A 19189-nucleotide genomic window follows, 5' to 3' on the forward strand; every position below is an offset into this window, starting at 1 on the left:
GGAAGTCCCTCCCTCTACTGAGTAGAATGGCCTATATCCCAAGCCACGTAGAACCAAAGATGGTCACTTCCTTCTCAAAGAGTAAGTATTCGGGATAGTTGGGTGATATTTGGATGTTGGACATCATGGAGGATTTAGGAGGCTTTGAGGTTTGCAAACCACTTTCTACAGGGACCTCCTGCTGTGTGTGTGTTGGGAGCGGGGGAGATAAACTGAAAGTGCTCTGTCCCCCAGACGTGCTTCAACCAAAGTTCCCCACTCACGGGTTTATTTGCTGGTATTAATTGCTGGAAACAGTGACAGACTTTATTTTCTTGGGCTCCAAAATCACTGCAGAGGGTGACTGCAGCCATGAAATTAAAACACACTTGCTCCTTGGAAGAAAAGCTATGACAAACCTAGACAGCATATTAAAAAGCAGGGACATTACTTTGCCAACAAAGATCCGTATAGTCAAAGCTATGGTTTTTCCAGTATTCATGCATGGATATAAGAGTTGGACTATAAAGAAGGCTGAGTGCCGAGGAACTGATGCCTTTGAATTGTGTTGGAGAAGACTCTTGGGAGTCCCTTGGACTGCAAGGAGATCAAATCAGTCAATCCTACAGGAAATCAATCCTGAATATTCACTGGAGGGACTGATTCTGAGGCTGAAGCTCCAATACTTTGGCCACCTGATACAAAGATCCCGACTCATTAGAACAGACCCTGATGCTGGGGAAGATTGAAGGCAGGAGGAGAAGGGGACGACAGAGGATGAGATGGTTGGATGGCATCACTGACTCGGTGGACAAGAGTTTGGGCAAGCTCCGGGACACGGTGAGGAACAGGGAATCCTGGCATGCTTCAGTCCATGGAGTCGCCAAGAGTCGAACACAACCGAGTGACTGAGAAACAGCACAAGTTAAGTGCTGGTCCAGTCGCTTCATTAGAAATGAGAAAACTGAGCCTGAGAAGGGGGCACAAGTGGATGTGGCTGTTTCAGGGAGTGAGGGAAGATCTTGTCGGGCATGAGAAGTTCATACTCGTCCTCTGGGGAGGGTGGGTGCTTAGGGGTGGAGGGCACACGAAGGAGTGAGTACTCAGTCTCGGTTCCTCCCAGCGATGCTCTGGGCCTCTCAGCCTTGAGGGAAACGTTCTCATAAGATTCCTCAGCAGAGATTCCCGACGGCCTTTTCCCGAGGACGCTGTGATCGATGAGGGTGTAGCACAGATCCTCCGAGGAGCCGTGGTCACCATTGTCTTGCTGGGTAAAGGAGAGCCAGCATTAAGACTTGGCCTCTTGTCATTCTCCTTCTACTTCATCTCAACACAGCCTCAGCCTCGGGCAAAGTCTGTCCTCCGTGACCACTTGCCCTGCACCTCTTGTTTATTTTTCCTAAATGACAGCCCCACCCCAACCACTAGCCCAAGCTGCCAGACTTTCCACGCTACTCAGAGAATTCAGCCTACTCAGGCATGTCCTCTCTTCCCCATGTCCCAGAGTGACCTCCCTATACAATTCCCAAGGTCTCAAGACCGTGAGTGCATCCATCCTTGTATAAGAGAACAATCTAAAGACAGCTTAAAATGCTTGGGGTATGATATTTAACCACCCACTCTAGAGATATTTGCATGATTAAAGGAGAATGCACTCAAGAGAAGGTCTCCTTCAGTGAAATCTCAGGAGATAAGCAGCAAAACAGCAAGGGACAGGAGCAGGAGCGTGGATTTGGAAGCAAGACTTGTTTTTGATCCATGCTCCTGCCATCTTGTCAGCTGTCTGGCTTTGAGGGAATATCACTTAACCCTTCCATAAAATGGGTAGGAAAATAATAGTACCAATCTCATGTAACTGTCACATCTCATGTGACAGTTACATGAGATGATGTGTGTGAAGCATTCAGCCCACATAAACTGGCATAAACTGCCTGACATAAACTAAATGCTCAACAAATACAAGTTCCTTTCAATGAATTGTGCAACAGAAGTGGCCATAGCTTCTGCTGCCAGACTCTGCATATGTCCCTGGACTCATAAGCACTGGCATCTAAAGGATTCAGTATTAAGGTCATAAGGGGTCTTGGAGGTCTTTTCCTGCTAACTGAAGTACCTGCATTTCTACTGTCATCTCAGAAAAAGTCTCAGAGATGTTTGCATTACCTGGATGGGAGCAGATGATGTTTCTTCATCTGGAGAAAGAAAACACACTTAATGAATTTCAGGTCATGGGGAGATTTCTGGGAGGGGAGAAGAGGGACACTGAAAGATAAGCAACCAGAAAACCAAGGTAGAGCTAGGGTAGCCCTTCTTGGGCTATCCTGATCTTCAACACATCCCTGGGGAGCAACAGGGTCATCTAAACAAGAAACAGTCAAAGCTGTGCTGAGAGGCTAAGTGGAAGGAAAGACATTCAGTGGGTCTTGGACAGGAAATCACACGTCCCTCCCTTTCTCACTCCTTTCCTTACCCAAAATTCATTGCGTGCCTGGTGGTGGTGATTAGTCACTCAGTCGAGTCTGACTCTTGTGACCCTATAGACTGTAGCCTGCCAGGCTTCCTTGTCCATGGAATTTCCCAGGCAAGAATATAGGAGTAGGTTGTCATTTCCTTCTCCAGGGGATCTTCCCAACCCATGGATTGAACCTGGGTCTCCTGCATTGCAGGTAGTCTCCTGCATTGTAGGCAGATTCTTTACCAACTGAGCCACCAGGGCATGCCTACTGTGTACCAAGAATTAGGGAGAAAAATAAGAATCAGAGTCAGATCCTGTCCTCAAGTTGCTCATAGGCTAGCATAGGAGGCAGACAAGGACCTAAGAGAGACCCACAGGCAGAGGAAGGCTATTTCTGCTATAGGTGACGGGATGATGGCGGAGTAGAAGCTGGTGCTCAAAAATAGTTCTACAGAAAAGGAAACTCTCAAACCAAACCATTTTTGAGGCTGGTGACAGAAACAAACAAAAGCAGGCCGATTGCTAAAAAGTCAATGTACTTAAAACCAGCAGGTTCTGGCCACTCAGCAAAGAGATAAATACACCAGTTCAATAGGCAAACAAGAGCATTCAATGGAAGCCTCATGACATCACTACCCTGGAGATAGGTGTGCCTATTTAAAAAAATGAGGATTGTTGAAGGAACTTCTGAAAAAAACCCGCATACTAACATTCACATTTTAGGGATCCCTGAAGGAGAAGAGTGAGAGAGGCAGAAAATATATTTAAAGAAATAATAGCTGAAAACTTCCCTAATCTGGGGAGGGAAACAGGCATCCGGTCCAGGAAGCAACAAGATGAACCCAAACTGATCCAAACCAAGACATATTATAATTAAAATGGCAAAGTTAAAGAGAGAGTTTTAAGGCAGCTAGAAAAAACAGGAAGTCGCATCAAGGGAGCTCCTATAAGACTATCAGCGGGTTTTTTTAGCAGAAACTTTCCAGGGGAGTGGCATGATATATTTTAACTGCTGAAAAGAAAAACCTTAAAACCCAAGAAAACTCTACTTAGCAAGGTTATTATTCAGAATTGAAGGAAAGGTAAAATTTCCCAGACAAGCAAAAAGTAAAGGAGTTTATCACCACTAGATTGACATTATAGGCAATATTAAAGGATCTTCTTTAAGCAGAGAAGAAAAGATTATAACTTAATAGGATATACAAAAGAAAATATCTCATTGGTAAAGGCAAATAGATAGCAAAGCCATTGTATCAGCAACTTAAAAAGCTAGTATGAAGCTTAAAAGACCAAAGTAGTAAAATCAACTACAGTAAGAGATTAGGGATACACAGAATAAAAATGTAAAATATGATGACAAAAACATAAATGTAGGTGCGGAGTGGTAAAAACATAGTGCTTTTAGAATGCATTCAAACTTAAGGGACTATCAGCTTAAAACTAACTGGAGAGATGGATACATTCCTAGAAACATCTAATCTTCCAAGACTGGTTCAGAAAGAAATAGAAAATATGAACAGACAAATTAATAGTAAAGAAATTGAATCAGTAATAAAAGAAAATAACTCCCAACAAACAGAAGCCTATGACCAGATGGCCTCACAAGTGAATTTTATCAAACATTTAAAGAAGAGTTAATACCTAGCCTTCTCAAACTAGTCCAAAGTATTGAAGATGAAGGAATGTTTCCACATGCATTTTACAAGGTCTGCATTACCCTGATCCATAAACCAGACAAAGATACCACATGAAAAAAGAAATAGGCCAATTTCCTTGATGAATATAGATATAAAAATCCTCAACAAAATATTAAGAAACTAAATTTAGTAATACATTAAAAAGATCATATACCATGGTCAAGTGGAATTTATTCCAAGGATGCAAGGATAATTCAATATACACAAATCAGTGTGATATACCACATGAACAAAATGAAAGATAAAAGTCATATGATCACCTCAACAGTTACAAACAAAGCATTTGACAAAATTTAACATCCATTTATGATTAAAAAAAACTCTCAGTAAACTGAATATAGAAGGAACATACGTCAGTATAATAATGGCCATACATGTCAAGCCCAGAGCTAACATCGTGCTCAGTGATGAGAAGCTGAAGTCTTTTCCCTTAAGATCAGAAACAATACAAGTATCCCCAACACTCACCACTTTTATTCAACATAATACTGGAAGTTTAGCCCCAGCAACCAGAAAAGAAAAACAGATAAAGGGCATGCAAATTAGAAGGGGAAAAATAAAAACTATCACTCTTTGCAGATGATATAATATTATATATAGAAAACCCTAAAGATTCCACCAAAAAACTGTTAGAACTAACAGATAAATTCATTAAGTTGCAAGGATACAAAATTAGCACACAGAAATCTGTTGCATTTCTATACACTAATAGCAAACTATCCGAAATTGACAAAAAAATCCTAGTTACAATTGTAACAAGAAGAATAAAGTACTTAGGAATAAATCTAACCCAGGATGTAAAAGATTTGTATTCTGAAAGCTATAAGATATGGATAAAAGAAATTAAAGATGACACATAAAAAATGGAAAGATATACTGTTCTCATGAATTAGAAGAACTAATACTGTTTTTCACAGAACTAGAATAAATGACCCTAAAGTTTGTATGAAACCACAAAAGGTGCAGAATAGCCAAGTCTTGAGGAAGAAAAACAAAGCTGGCGGTATCATGGTCAGTGATTTCAAACTAGACTATATTGCTATACTATGTTACTGCTAGTTTCCTAGTGGCTCAGTAGTAAAGAATCCCTCTGTCATGCAGGAGACCACCTGCAATGCAGGAAATGCGGGTTTGATCCCTGGGTTGCGAAGATCCCTTGGAGAAGGCAATGATGACCAACTCCAGAATTCTTACCTGGGAGGTCCTATGGACAGAGGAGCCTGGCAGGCTACAGTCCATGGGGTCCCAAGAGTTGGACAGTACCTAGCACTGAAACCAGTACCAACATGCTACTGATATAGTAGTATTATGGTACTAAGATTAATATGATACTATCATTCTGGCTATTATTAAAAAGACAACAAATAACACTTGTTGTCAAGGATGTGGAGACATGGGAATCTTTTTGCACTGTTGGTGGGATTGTAAACTGCTGCAGCGTCTATGGAAAACAGTATGAAGTGAAGAAGTGAAGTCGCTCAGTCGTGTCCAACTCTTTGCGACCCCATGGACTGTATAGCCTACCAGGCTCTTCTGTCCATGGGATTTTCCAGGCAAGAATACTGGAGTGGGTTGCCACTTCCTTCTCCACGAGATCTTCCTGACCCAGGGATTGAACCCGGGTCTCCTGCATTGTAGGCAGACACTTTATACGGAGTTTCCTCAAAAAATTAAATATGCAACTGCCATACTATCTAGAAATTCCTCTTCTGAGTACTGATATGAAGAAAACAAAAGTGCTAATTTGAAAAGATATATGCACCTGAGTTCATTGCAGCATTATTCACAAAAGTCAAGATAGGGAAGCAACCTAAGTATTCCTCGATAGCTGAATGGATGAAGATGTGGTATATGTATATGCAAGGAAATATTCAGTTCAGTTCAGTTCAATCCAGCCGCTCAGTCGTGTCTGACTCTTTGCAACCCCATGAATCACAGCACACGAGGCCTCCCTGTCCATCACCAATTCCCGGAGTTCACTCAAACTCATGTCCATTGAGTTGGTGATGCCATCCAGCCATCTCATCCTCTGTCGTCCCCTTCTCCCCCTGCCCCCAATCCCTCCCAGCATCAGGGTCTTTTCCAATGAGTCAACTCTTTGCATGAGGTGGCCAAAGTATTGGAGTTTCAGCTTTATCATCATTCCTTCCAGGACTGATCTCCTTTAGAATGGACTGGTTGGATCTCCTTGCAGTCCAAGGGACTCTCAAGAGTCTTCTCCAACACCACAGTTCAAAAGCATCAATTCTTCAGTGCTCAGCTTTCTTCACAGTCCAAATCTCACGTCCATACATGACCACTGGAAAAACCATAGCCTTGACTAGATGGACCTTAGTTGGCAAAGTAATACCTCTGCTTTTTAATATGCTGTCTAGGTTGGTAGTAACTTTCCTTCCAAGGAGTAAGAATTTTAATTTTATGGCTGCAATCACCATTTGCAAAAATCTCCCCCCAAATAAAGTCTGACACTTTCCACTGTTTCCCCATCTATTTCCCATGAAGTGATGGGACCAGATGCCATGATCTTCGTTTTCTGAATGTTGAGCTTTAAGTCAACTTTTTCACTCTCCTCTTTTACTTTCATCAAGAGGCTTTTTAGTTCCTCTTCACTTTCTGCCATAAGGGTCATGTTATCTGCATATTTGAGGTTATTGATATTTCTCCCGGCAATCTTGATTCCAGCTTGTGCTTCTTCCAGCCCAGCATTTCTCGTGATATACTCTGCATATAAGTTAAATAAGCAGGGTGACAATATACAGCCTCGAGGTATTCCTTTTCCTATTTGGAACCAGTCTGTTGTTCCATGTCCAGTTCGAACTGTTGCTTCCTGACCTGCATATAGATTTCTCAAGAGGCAGGTCAGGTGGTCTGGTATTCCCATCTCTTTCAGAATTTTCCACAGTTTATTGTGATCCACACAGGAGACAGGCATCAAGACCATCCCCAAGGAAAAGAAATGCAAAAAAGCAAAATGGCTGTCTGAGGAGGCCTTATAAATAGCTGTGAAAAGAAGAGAAGCGAAAAGCAAAGGAGAAAAGGAAAGATATAAGCATCTGAATGCAGAGTTCCAAAGAATAGCAAGGAGAGATAAGAAAGCCTTTCTCAGCGATCAATGCAAAGAAATAGAGGAAAAGAACAGAATGGGAAAGACTAGATATCTCTTCAAGAAAATCAGAGATACCAAGGGAACATTTCATGCAAAGATGGGCTCAATAAAGGACAGAAATGGTATGGACCTAACAGAAGCAGAAGATATTAAGAAGAGGTGGCAAGAATACACAGAAGAACTGTACAAAAAAGATCTTCACGACCCAGATAATCACGTTGGTGTGATCACTCATCTAGAGCCAGACATCCTGGAATGTGAAGTCAAGTGAAGCATCACTACGAACAAAGCTAGTGGAGGTGAGAGGATTCCAGTTGAGCTATTTCAAATCCTGGAAGATGATGCTGTGAAGGTGCTGCACTCAATATGCCAGCAAATTTGGAAAACTCAGCAGTGTCCACAGGACTGGAAAAGGTCAGTTTTCATTCCAATTCCAAAGAAAGGTAATGCCAAAAAATGCTCAAACTACTGCACAATTGTACTCATCTCACACGGTATTAAAGTAATGCTCAAAATTCTCCAAGCCAGGCTTCAACAATATGTGAACCGTGAGCTTCCAGATGTTCAAGCTGGTTTTAGAAAAGGCAGAGGAACCAGAGATCAAATTGCCAACATCCGCTGGATCACGGAAAAAGCAAGAGAGTTCCAGAAAAACATCTATTTCTCCTTGATTGACTATGCCAAAGCCTTTGACTGTGTGGATCACAATAAACTGTGAAAGGAAATATTACTCAGCCATAAAAAGAATGGAATTTTGCCATTTGCAACAACATGGATGAATCTAGATGGCATTATGCTGAGTGAAGTCAAAGAGAGAAAAATATATGATTTCATTCATATGTAGATCTAGAAGTAAAAGCAAACGAACGAGCACCACAAAACAGAAACAGACTCATAGATACAGAGAAAAAACTGGTGGTTACCAGAGGGAAGGTAGTGGGGGTACGAGCTAGTAGGTAACAGAGCTTAAAAGGTACAAACATCCAAGTATAAATAAGGCATGAAGACATGCTGTGCAGTATAGGGAATGCTGTGAGAACTATAACGCTAATAATTCTGTATGGTGACAGACAGAGAGTAACTAGATCATCTTGATGTGTAAAAATAAATGTACCTGGAACAAATGCAATGTTGTAAGTCAACAGCTTCAAAAGAATTTTAAAAAAAGTGTCTGTGAGTTTTGGCATCAGAGGTCTTATTTCTACCACTAGAGGTCTATTCCTATTTCTGTTTTGCTTTGATTGTGACTGGGGTTTCCTGACACCCACAGCTCCCCTGGGTGAAGTGGCTAGAGGTGAGAGGGCTGTACTATTTTTTTTACACACCTACAGGGCTCATTTTTAAAATTCAAGGTGAATGAACCACGCTCTCCTCTTTAAACCCAGGAAGGCAAAAGCAAAACTCGTTCCCTTTTCTTCCTTAAAAACACTGTGGCCTTGTCCTTCCTCCTGCCTGTACTTTGTCCCCCCCTCCCCCCCGCCATCCCCAATCTCCCAGTTAGATGGGGCACTATTCATTCACCACCCTCTCCTTTGAATGCTTTTCTTTCCTTCATTTCAACCCTGCTTCGATCACCACTGGCCCCCTAGGTGGTCTTCCAGCATCCATTTTTGCCATTCTCTACTATTATCTGTTCTCTGAAGAGCAAACTGGGTGATGGCTTTAATGCAAATGTGATCATACTTGGCCCTTGTTTAAAGCCGTTCAGCACCTCCTGTAACTCTCAAGATGAAAAGATCCTAACAAGAAACATGATCCCAAGGTCCTGCTCCTCCTGTGCGTGCTCTGTGCCGCGCTGGCCTCCTTGCATTTTCTTACAGGTGACTTGTGCCTCCACCTTTGGCTTTTATTGTTCCCATTTAACTCCTTCAGCCAGCAGACCTCAGGAGATATCGGAAGGCTATGGAGATCAATAAGTCAATTCTTCCCTCAGTGAGCTCCTGGTTCAGCGGAGAGAGAGACATGCAATTGGACAAATGGCAGCAAATGTGTACGTATTATACCTGATGTATGCCCAAGGTGCTTTGGGAGTGGAGGGAAGAAGAAAAGCTAAGTCTGTCAAAAGTAAAAATGATGTGAAAGCAATGACTTACTTTGCTTTCGGGAGTCTTGACTTGCTTCAAAAAGGTGTATTTTCTTCCTGTAAAAGAAAAAGAAAGTAAATTGGTTGTTTTATTATTCAGAAACTCTCAAAGGGAGTTATACTCAACTATAAAAGCTCATGTTTAATTCATTTGTTCAAGTTATAATGCTTTTATAACACCTCCTTCAGCCAGAGAAAAAACAGGATAGGAAAAGAGGAAAACTGGAAACAAGACTGAGTAGAAATCTACTCCTTTGGGTTTCTCTCTCTCCCTCTTTCACCTCCCTTCTCCCTTTTCTGAGGCTGGTATGGAATTGACTTATAAGTAAAGAACTATGGTGATGATGTAGGTTTTTGGAGTTTTCTTTCCTGACAAAGTATCAATTTCTGTTATATTAAGGAGCCATTGTTATATACAATCTCAACCTCAGTCTCAATCTGTGATATCTAAACAAACAATCAAGCCAGCAAGCCAACACCTCCCATACGAGCCCTCGGAAAAACACAGTGTGACTATCATGGCAGCCAGTTATCATCTCAGGGGACAGGGCAACATCTGCTCTAAGCAGAATGACCATATGTCCTGGTTTGCACAGACAGTTTAGTTATGTCATTATCAATCACTTAGTGACCCTTAACTATTTTTAGCCTCCTTTTCATTTGCAGAAGTTTCCTGGTTTGGACAATGAATTATACATCATTCTGGCTATGCCTTCTCTGTGCCTCTGTCCCAGGAGCTCGCTGGGATGTGCAGTGTGATTAAGGGGCCTTTCTTTACTTCTGTAGCCAGTTTCATCCTTGCTTCTGAGGCTTTCCCATTTGAAGGGTGTGTAACCACCCATATGACTATTGTTCCTGTTTCTCACCAAACTTGAAGTGTGGTTTTCTCTGACTCTCAGATGTTAGTGCCTGCTTCCACGGTGGCCACAGACAGTGGGAAATTCACAGGTAACTTACAGCAAACACCACACTGAAACCACACTTACAGAAAAATAACCCCTGAAGAGTTCTCCACTCACCACGGAAGGCAGAAACACGCTTCAGCGATGCAGCAGTCCGAGCATCTAAAATACCCAAGAAATGATCCATGTCACAAATTTAGTTTCTGCAACTTTGTTTCAGTGACTCCCTTCCCTCTGTCATTTCTGTGGAAGAACTTTCTTCCCTCCCCAAGAGACTTCATTCTAGGTGACTTGGACACATCTATCATGCCTTCATCCTCACATGACACTAACTGGACCTTTGGAAATGTGCCCTTATCAACTCTTAATCAGAGAGGGAACTTGCTGGTGTGTTCCTAGCAAAGGCTTGCACATCCCCAGTTCCAGTAATTTATGTGGCCTCTTGTGAGGAAGGGCACACAGTTGTCCCCAGGAAGTCTAAGTAAAAGTGTGTGGACATTTTAGAAATTTCTTCTAGGCATAGATTAGGCAATATTTGCATAGGATCCTGCTCCACTCTGAACTTATCCTATTTATACTCCTATTTAAATTAATTAATTAATATATTTATTAATTTTGAGAATTTATTTTCTTAGGCTCCAAAATCACTGCAGATGGTACCTGCAGCCATGAAATTAAAACACGCTTGCTCCTTGGAAGAAAGCTATGACCAACCTAAACAGCATATTAAAAAGCAGAGACATTACTTTGCTGACAAAGGTCCATCTAGTCAAAGCTATGGTTTTTCCAGCAGTCATGTTTGGATGTGATAGTTGAACTTTAAAGAAAGCTGAGCACTGAAGAATTGATGCTTTTTAACTGTGGTGTTGGAGAATACTCTTGAGAGTTCCTTGGACTGCAAGGAGATCCAACCAGTCCCTTCTAAAGGACATCAGCCCTGAATATTCATTGGAAGGACTGGTGCTGAAGCTGAAACTCCAACACTTTGGCCACCTGATGTGAAGAACTGACTCACTGGAAAAGACCCTGATGCTGGGAAAGATTGAGGGCAGGAGGAGAAGGGGACAACAGAGGATGAGACGGCTGGATGGCATCACTGACTTGATGGACATTAGTCTGAGCAAGCTCAGGGAGTTGGTGATGGACAGGGAAGTGTGGCATGCTGCAGTCCATGGGGTCGCAAAGAGTCAGACATGACTGAGTGACTGAACTACTGTACTAATATTTGTCTTCGCATTGGTCTATATCCTACACTAGAAGATGAGTGTCACAAGGTCAGGACCATATTTGTCTGTTCATCATGGTACGGATTACCAGCATATGCTATAGTGTCTGGCACATAGTAAATATATTTTCAATAAGTATCTGATAAATGAAGGAGTAGCTAAGAACAGAGCAACTTTAACTGGTTCAGATCACCAGATCTGCCTTACTGACCCCAAGGCAGCTATGTAAGGGCTTCCCTATGGCTCAGTGGTAAAGAATCCACCTGCCAGTGCAGATGACTGGGCTTCAGCCCCTGAATTGGGAAGATCCCCTGGTGAAGGAAATGACAGCTCACTTCAGTATTCTTGCCTAGAGGGCAAAAATATATTGCACTAAGTGTAAGGGCCAAATAAAATCAGTTATGGACAAAAGCTATTTCTAAACTGGTTACTTTCCCCAGTCAAATTTTCTGCAATGTATTTTTGGTATTCAGTTTGGAGTTTTGGTCTAGGGTAGGTTTAGACAACCTCCTCTGAAACTGGATGAATCTCTACAATGTGGGCTGTTGGTGATTTAGTCACTAAGTCGTGTCCGACTCTATGGACTATAGCCGGCCAGGCTCCTCTGTCCGTGGAATTCCCCAGGCAAGAATGCTGTGTGGGTTGCTATTTCCTTCTCCAGGGGATCTTCCCAAGCCAGGGATCAAACCTGGTTCTCCTGCATTGCAGGCGAATTCTTTACCAAATGAGCCCTGTGCGAAGTCCTGCAACGTGGGCTGCATGCTAGCAATTCCAGGACACAAAGCTTCCCTAGTCCCTGAGGTCTGCTCAGTCTCCCTCCTTATAACGCCCATGGCCCTACTTGTCTGCTTCATCATTTGCACTGATTATTTTAGCATGTGTCCAGTGATACACACCAAATATATGAGTCTTTGCTTGTACTGAAGAAAAACATCCTTTTGGTGGGGAGGGTGCCTATGTAGGCTTTGACTGTGCAGTGGCTTTTTCAAAAGCTTCTCCTGAAACCATGGGAAAAGTACAGATAACTCTTCAAGCCACTGAACAACTGGCTCTACCACACTTTGGGATTCTTGGATTCAGGGACACTCATTTCATATTTTAGTGATTCCTTGACACTCAAAAGTCCTGGTCAGGGGACTTCCCTAGAGGTCCAGTGGCTAAGACTCTGTGACCCCAACACAGGGGGCCCGGGTTCAATCTTTGATCAGGGAACCAGATCCCACATGCCACAACTAACAGCTTGCATACCGCAACTAAGACTTGATGAAGCCAAATAAATAAAATTAAGGGGGGAAAAAAGGCCTGATCAGAAGGGACTGATGAAGAAGACTGCATTTAAGAGCATCACGGTAATCACAAGTGTCTCTCTCCACAAAGCTGTCAACACTTGTAGCCATGTGGGGAATGTGGTTACCTCAGAAATAGAAACTCGGAGCTTAAAGTGAAATGGCCAGAATGGGGCTGGAGAAGAAAGGGACATGAGATTAACAGATAAAGAGACAACAGGAAATATGGGTCTTCTTTCCGGTCCTATGGGCTGGACTCGGTTCCCAGCAAAATGGCACATCTCCTGTTCAGAGGCTCAGAGTGTTTTTGTCTTTTGTTGTGTCTTTGCATTTTCTATTGTTACAACTGCTGTTGGGTTGAAGCAAGGTCTTCCATTCTGGGGTGTGTGCAGCCCAGGACCTAACAGACTTCATTCTTCACAGGTAAAGCCTGGGAGAATTGCTGTTGGATTTGGTCTCACCTGGATATTCTCAGTCTGGGGCTTTGACTTCTCAGATTCCAGGGTGTCTCTTGAGTGTTCTGCTGCCACCTAAAACTCAGCATATCAAGAATGGAAGTTGTCTTTGCTCTCCAGACTTCCCACCTCGCTTGATAATTTTTCCAGCTTTCCTCACTTCTGCTATTTGTGGGTGAAGCCCCAGCATTGCCTCGGTTTCTCTTGTTGCTCTTCCATTTGTTAATATGCCCTTCTAAAGCACACCCCCCAATCTGTCCTTGACTCGACCTCCTCTCCATTGCCACTGCAACAGCCCCCCCAGTTTTCTCCAATAACTGCTGTACACAACCAGGCCCCAATCATTTGTTCCCAAACATCCAGGCATCCTTATGACCATGAGAATATCAGTGCACAGAGAGGCCTGTCTGCTCAGCTCAGTTTCAGGGACTGCACTCAGGAACTGAGAAGGACCCAGGCCTCATGTACACTGCAGTTTTCGCAGAAAGTACCAAGGCAGAGAGCACATGATAAATGGGAAGGAAAAAATAAAATAAAGAAAAGAAATTGACTCAAGGTTTGGGTTGGGTTTCTGTGTAACTGTCCTTGATTTGTGGGAAGTGTGGGGTATAGAGAAAAAGAAACTAGACGTTAAACACAGTTTACTATGTGCTTACTATATATATATATATATATATATATATATATAATTCCCTGATGGCTCAGGTGGTTAAGCGTCTGTCTACAGTGTGGGAGACCCGGGTTCAATCCCTGGGTCAGGAAGATCCCCTAGAGAAGGAAATGGCAATCCACTCCAGTACTATTGCTTGGAAAATCCCATGAACAGAGGAGCCTGGTAGGCTATAGTCCATGGGGTCACAAAGAGTCAGACATGACTGAGCGACTTCACTTTCACTTTACTATATATATAAGCACACGAACTATAAATGCTACTTGTTTTTATATATACATTACTTACTATGCATACTACTTATTAAGTGTAAGTAACATATACATTTTCTATGTTATATTTCATTTAATCCCAGAATAAACCCATGAGGTAGACATTATGAGTCTATGTCTTGTGCATGAAGAAACTGAGATGAAAAAGCTTATGCAACTTGTCTGAGGACAGATAAGTGAGAGTAAGTGGGAAAACTGTGTTCGCATCTAGCAGAATCGTCCTCTGAGACTCAGCTCCTTTCATGAAGGGAATTAGTGCCATTCTGCCTGATGAGGGGGAATTTTTGTAACAGTTTTGATCTCGAGAGAAAAGGTAGAGTGTACTGATTGGGTGATAACCAGGTGGTAAGGGTGAAGTTGAAAATCAGATCCAAGTAAATATAAGACTTTTGACTATATTAAGGAAGATATTTTCAATCAGTATAGAAATGAAGATTTTGGGCCAACTGAGTAATTATGTGGAAAAATATGTATTTCTATCTGACATCATATAATAAGTGTATGATGCTAAAATGTAAGGCAATAAAACCATGAAAATCATACTGTGGATCTGTCTTATCTTGGGATGAGGAAATAATTTTAAGCATAAATTGGTAGAAAGCAAAAAGCTTTCTTGCCGGGGTCCAGCCCTGGTGGATCCAGGGAATTCAAAGGGGAGATGGAGTAGGCTAGGAAAAACTTATTTATTTAGAAATATAAAAGAAATTAAGAAGAAATAGTATAGTAGGAAAATTTAGTGGAGAAAAGAGGCTGAATAACTTGGTTTACAGGGAAAGCCAATAAAACTTCAGGACAAGAAGTTTGCACCATCTATGTTAGGCCACCGGCGCTCGCTTGAATAGCAGAGGGCGCCCCGCCTTGGGCTCCCTCTCTCACAGGACTTAAAAGCCGGGGCAAGTTAGTAGATGTGGCGAGCCTCCCTGCTCCAGATGGAAATTCAGCCAGAGAAGGAGAGGGAGGGAGAGGGAGAAAGAGAGAGAGAGAGAGACATGGGAGAAACCAGATTTCCAAGAAACTAGTTCGAGAGACTAGTCCGAGAAACTGGTCCATCCTTTATTGTTCAGAAAGCTTTTTATACTTTTTGATTGTACATAGAGATCAATGGGTAATACAAAATTATGCAGTGTCAGCAGCCCTGACTCTTATCGAGACCAGGTTTTTTCTCTGCATACTTAGTTGTATACACAAGTCTTAGGTGATTTACATCATCTTCCAGCCAGAAGGCCAATTAACATTTTACGGCGCTTTTCCGATAAGGGTTTGTCAACCAGAAGACTTATTTGTCTTAGAATGTTGTTCTTTCCAAAATCTGGTGCCACTCTCAGAAAGCACTAAATAAAGTTACATTCTTACATAGCAAGGGTACAACAATTTATAACAAGTAAAAGGAGTACAGTGATTTATAACAAAGAGAAAAGTAATTAAAAGTCTAATGTTGCTAACATCAAAACTACTATATTCCTTTTTCTGCATCCCGATTACATTGATTAATATCCTCCCAGGTGCCTAAAAGATAAAGAATATGGAGGCTTGGCAGCAGTCATTGAGTCAACAGTGAAAACCCATCACCAATATAATTTTTAGCTCTTTAGAAAAGGCTCTGTATCTTTAAGATGCTTTAAGCTTTGTGCTTCTTGCGGTTGGTGGGCTGTAAGCAATTCACAAGTTGTAAAAAGTCCAGGGGAACCTGTCAGGCAAGTTAGAGAGCCATCAGAGGGGTTTGAGCTGAAACATTCCTTTCATATGTAGGAGACTGAAGCCCTGAATTAACTTTTTTCCAGAGAATGTCAGAAGAGTGGAAAGCACAGTACAATAGAGCAGGCAGACTCTGGTTTTAGGGGGTAGATGTTCAGGAAAACCCAGGGGGAACCCTTGAAGCCGGATCACGCCTTTGCATTTTGTCGGGCTTCCTTCCTCGTGACCTTTGTCACAGGTGGGATTCCTCACACAGGCTCCCGACACTTTCTAGATTTAATGCAGTTATGTTTAAATATATAAGAATAACACAAATTCTGTATGACACAAGACACATGGACTGGAAAAATAACTTTTTTGTAATATTTATGAAAAAGTGCTAATTTCTTCAAATAAAAATATCTTTTACAATCAGTAAAAGAAAGTAGACCAAAATCCAAAACAAAAATTGGCAAAAGGTGTATTAGCCCTTCATAGATGAAGAAATACAAATCTCTGACAAAGACAGTAAAATAAAGATAACACTTCTAATGGTATAAGTAGTTCTGTGATTTTCCAGTTTACTTTTTTGTTTATATTTTATTTATTCTCCAATTTCTTTTACAACAAACATGTATTAATGTCACAATCCTTCACCCTCTTATCAAAGTTCTAAAAAATGAAATTACAGATGTAACATCAATCTTAACTTTCTGTCCATCATATCTGTATTTTGTTTTATTTTTCTTTTTAAGACATTTATTTAGGTTTCCAAGCATTCATTCAGCATTTATTGAGTGCCTATTCTATGTCAGAAACAATGTCAGAAAACACAAATTCAAAGATGAATAAGAAACAGTCTCTACTTTTGAGGACCTCACATCTAGACATAAAAATAGGGATTTATAATCTGATAGAAGAACGCAAGAGTTTCAGATTGACAAAGGGTTGGGAGTATCTGGAAAGAAGTCCTAGACAACACTGACCCTCATGCAGGGCCAGAAAACATTCCATGGCTTTGCTAAGACTCCTTTTGTCAGGTAGCTTTTTGGATCCTATGTTCAAGATCTCAGTAGCATGAACTGAGCTCTGGGACACCAAACATAATCCTGTAAAGACTACCTTCCACCTCCCCAGCTAACTGATTCTCACCATCTCACTTTGTACTGAAGGGACTTCTGTTTAGAGTGATACTAATTTTTACAGTAAAAGAAAAAGAAAGAAAGTGAAGTCGCTCAGTAATGTCCGACTCTTTGCGACTCCATGGACTGTAGCCTATAAAGTTCCTCCATCCATGGAATTTTCCAGGCAAGAGTACTGGAGTAGGTTGCCGTTTCCTTCTCCAAGGGATCTTCCCAACCCAGGGATCGAACTTGGGTCTCCAGCATTGCAAGCAGACAATTTTACCATCTGAGCCACCAAGGAAGCCATTTTTACAGTGACTGCTGTTAATTAAGGTGATGGTCAAACTAACTAGTATCTCTTTATTACTGAACCTGACTATGTACCATGAGTTTGAGCAAGCTCTGGGAGTTGGTGATGGACAGAGAAACTTGACATACTGCAGTCCACGGGGTCGCAAAGAGTTGGACACGACTGAGCGACTGAACTAAACTGAACTGAAGTACCACGTACCATGCTAGCATCACACACACTAGAATCCTCCGAATAAGTATTGTGCTACTAATTCCATTTAAAATAATGAAACTAAGGTTTAGAAACGTTAAGCCAAGTTCCCTACCAATTTCAATGTCCTCTGCTTACCCATTGCAAGGATTGTATACCAGCCAAGGTCTTATGCTATCAGAAAGCTTGCTGTTTCAAGCTTTGAACTGAAGAGAAGTGAAAGTCGCTCAGTCGTGTCTGACTCTGCAACCCCATGGACTGTAGCCTGCCAGACTCCTTTGTCCATGACATTCTCCAGGCAAGAATACTGGAGTGGGTATCTGTTCCCTTTTCCAGGAGATCTTTTCAGCCCAGAGATCAAACCCAGGTGTCCCGAATTGCAGGCAGAGTCTTTACTATCTGAACCACCAGGGAAGCCCAAGAATACTTGTGTGGTGGTCAGCTCTCCAGCTCTGCAGGCAAATTCTTTACCATTTGAACCACTAGAGAAGCCCAAGAATACTGGAGTGGGTAGCTATCCCTTCTCCAGAGAATTTTCCTGACCCAGGAATCAAGCTGAGGTCTCCTTCATTGCAGGCAGATTCTTTACCAGTCGAGCTACCAGGGTGGTGGTGTTTTTATGCTGTTTGTGGGGCATTAAGAGCTCAAAAGAGTATCCCCTTCCTGCCCCAGAAAGTTGCTCCATTTCTTAGAGTAGCCTGCACAGAACTTCCTTGATAAAGTCCTGCCTTTCAGCTGTCCTGCACCAGTGGTTACTTTGATTCTGGGAAGAAGGCCAACCGATAAGGATCTGAACATGATCCCTGGCACGAAGTAGGGACTTCATTCTTGTCAATCCCTTACCTGGTTGCCTTCTCCCAAAGAGCAAACCCCTTTTTCTCTTTCTGGCCATGTTGCCCCAACCCGTCTCTTCTGCTCCCCCTTAGGGAGTCTGGACTCACCTGTCTTCCCTTGGCAGCAAGTTCCCCATCCTCTCAGTCCTCTTGGCGCCCTCCCCTCTTCAGGCTGCTCCTGACTTAGAGACGGCCTGCGTTGCTCTGGCCACCAGGGCAGAGGGAGCTGAGGGGAGTGTATCCTCTGAGGAGGGGAGGAGGAACCCCCCGGGGGAGGAGATTCAGAAGTGCACACAGGTACAGCTTCCTAAAATGTCAGAGGCTGAATGAACCCGGTTATTGCTTTTAACCAGAAGCCGTTAGTCAGTGAGGGTTTTGAAAGAATGGGGAAGCCCCGTCTGCAACTGTAAACAGGTCATAGGGGCTTTTCAATTCAGACGTCTAAACTTATTAAACCACTTTGTAGTAGTCCTAGAAACATCAGAAGGGGAACTTTGTTTTAAAACAAAAAAGCTTAAAAATCAAGGCATAGACCAGTAGAATAATATTAGCAAAACATACATCTGATAAAAAGATTTTTATCCAAAGCTTGCAAAGAACTCTCAAGACTCACTAGGAATAGAACAAACATCAAATAAGATGGGCAAAATATTTGAAAAGATTTTCATCAAAGAAAATATACAGATGGCAAACAAATTCATGAAGATGCTGAACATCATAGTCATTGCAGGTGTAATGATTTAAACCCAAACCACAAAGCAACACTTTTGCACACCTATTAGAGAGGCTAACATTTGAAAATGAAAGCAAAAACTGATAGTACTAAGTGCTGACAAGGGAAAGCAGAACTTCTGGAAGTCTCACATATTGCCGATAGGAATGCAAGATGTTTCAGCCTCTTTGGAAAACAGTATGGCATAGCCTT

The 19189-nt window shown here is 42.0% G+C and overlaps 1 protein-coding gene across 2 annotated transcripts; it reads right to left on the reverse strand.

Annotated features, from left to right (window-relative positions):
• On the reverse strand, window positions 830–18566 carry GCSAM (germinal center associated signaling and motility). Of its 2 annotated transcripts, XM_005674914.3 has the most exons (6): window positions 18373–18566; window positions 13196–13264; window positions 10340–10384; window positions 9331–9377; window positions 2143–2171; window positions 830–1246 (listed from the first exon to the last, which is right to left on the reverse strand). In XM_005674914.3, exons 1-6 carry the CDS (start codon window positions 18399–18401, stop codon window positions 929–931), a joined length of 537 nt encoding a protein of 178 aa, XP_005674971.2. In that variant the 5' UTR covers window positions 18402–18566; the 3' UTR covers window positions 830–928. The 2 variants fall into 2 exon arrangements, with proteins under 2 accessions (XP_005674971.2, XP_013832685.2); XM_013977231.2 differs by lacking the exon at window positions 13196–13264.

This window comes from Capra hircus, chromosome 1 (genome assembly GCF_001704415.2).
Source record: "Capra hircus breed San Clemente chromosome 1, ASM170441v1, whole genome shotgun sequence".
Taxonomy (NCBI): Eukaryota; Metazoa; Chordata; class Mammalia; order Artiodactyla; family Bovidae; genus Capra; species Capra hircus.

Excerpts from the sequence above, each read along its gene's own strand:
- GCSAM (XM_005674914.3), bottom strand. The coding sequence starts at position 18,401 with ATGGGGAACTTGCTGCCAAGGGAAGACAG. Across the intron at positions 13,265-18,372 it reads TTGCTGCCAAGGGAAGACAG|GTGGCAGCAGAACACTCAAG; the intron begins GTGAGTCCAGAC and ends GCTGAGTTTTAG. Across the intron at positions 10,385-13,195 it reads CCCAGACTGAGAATATCCAG|ATGCTCGGACTGCTGCATCG; the intron begins GTGAGACCAAAT and ends TGGGTATTTTAG.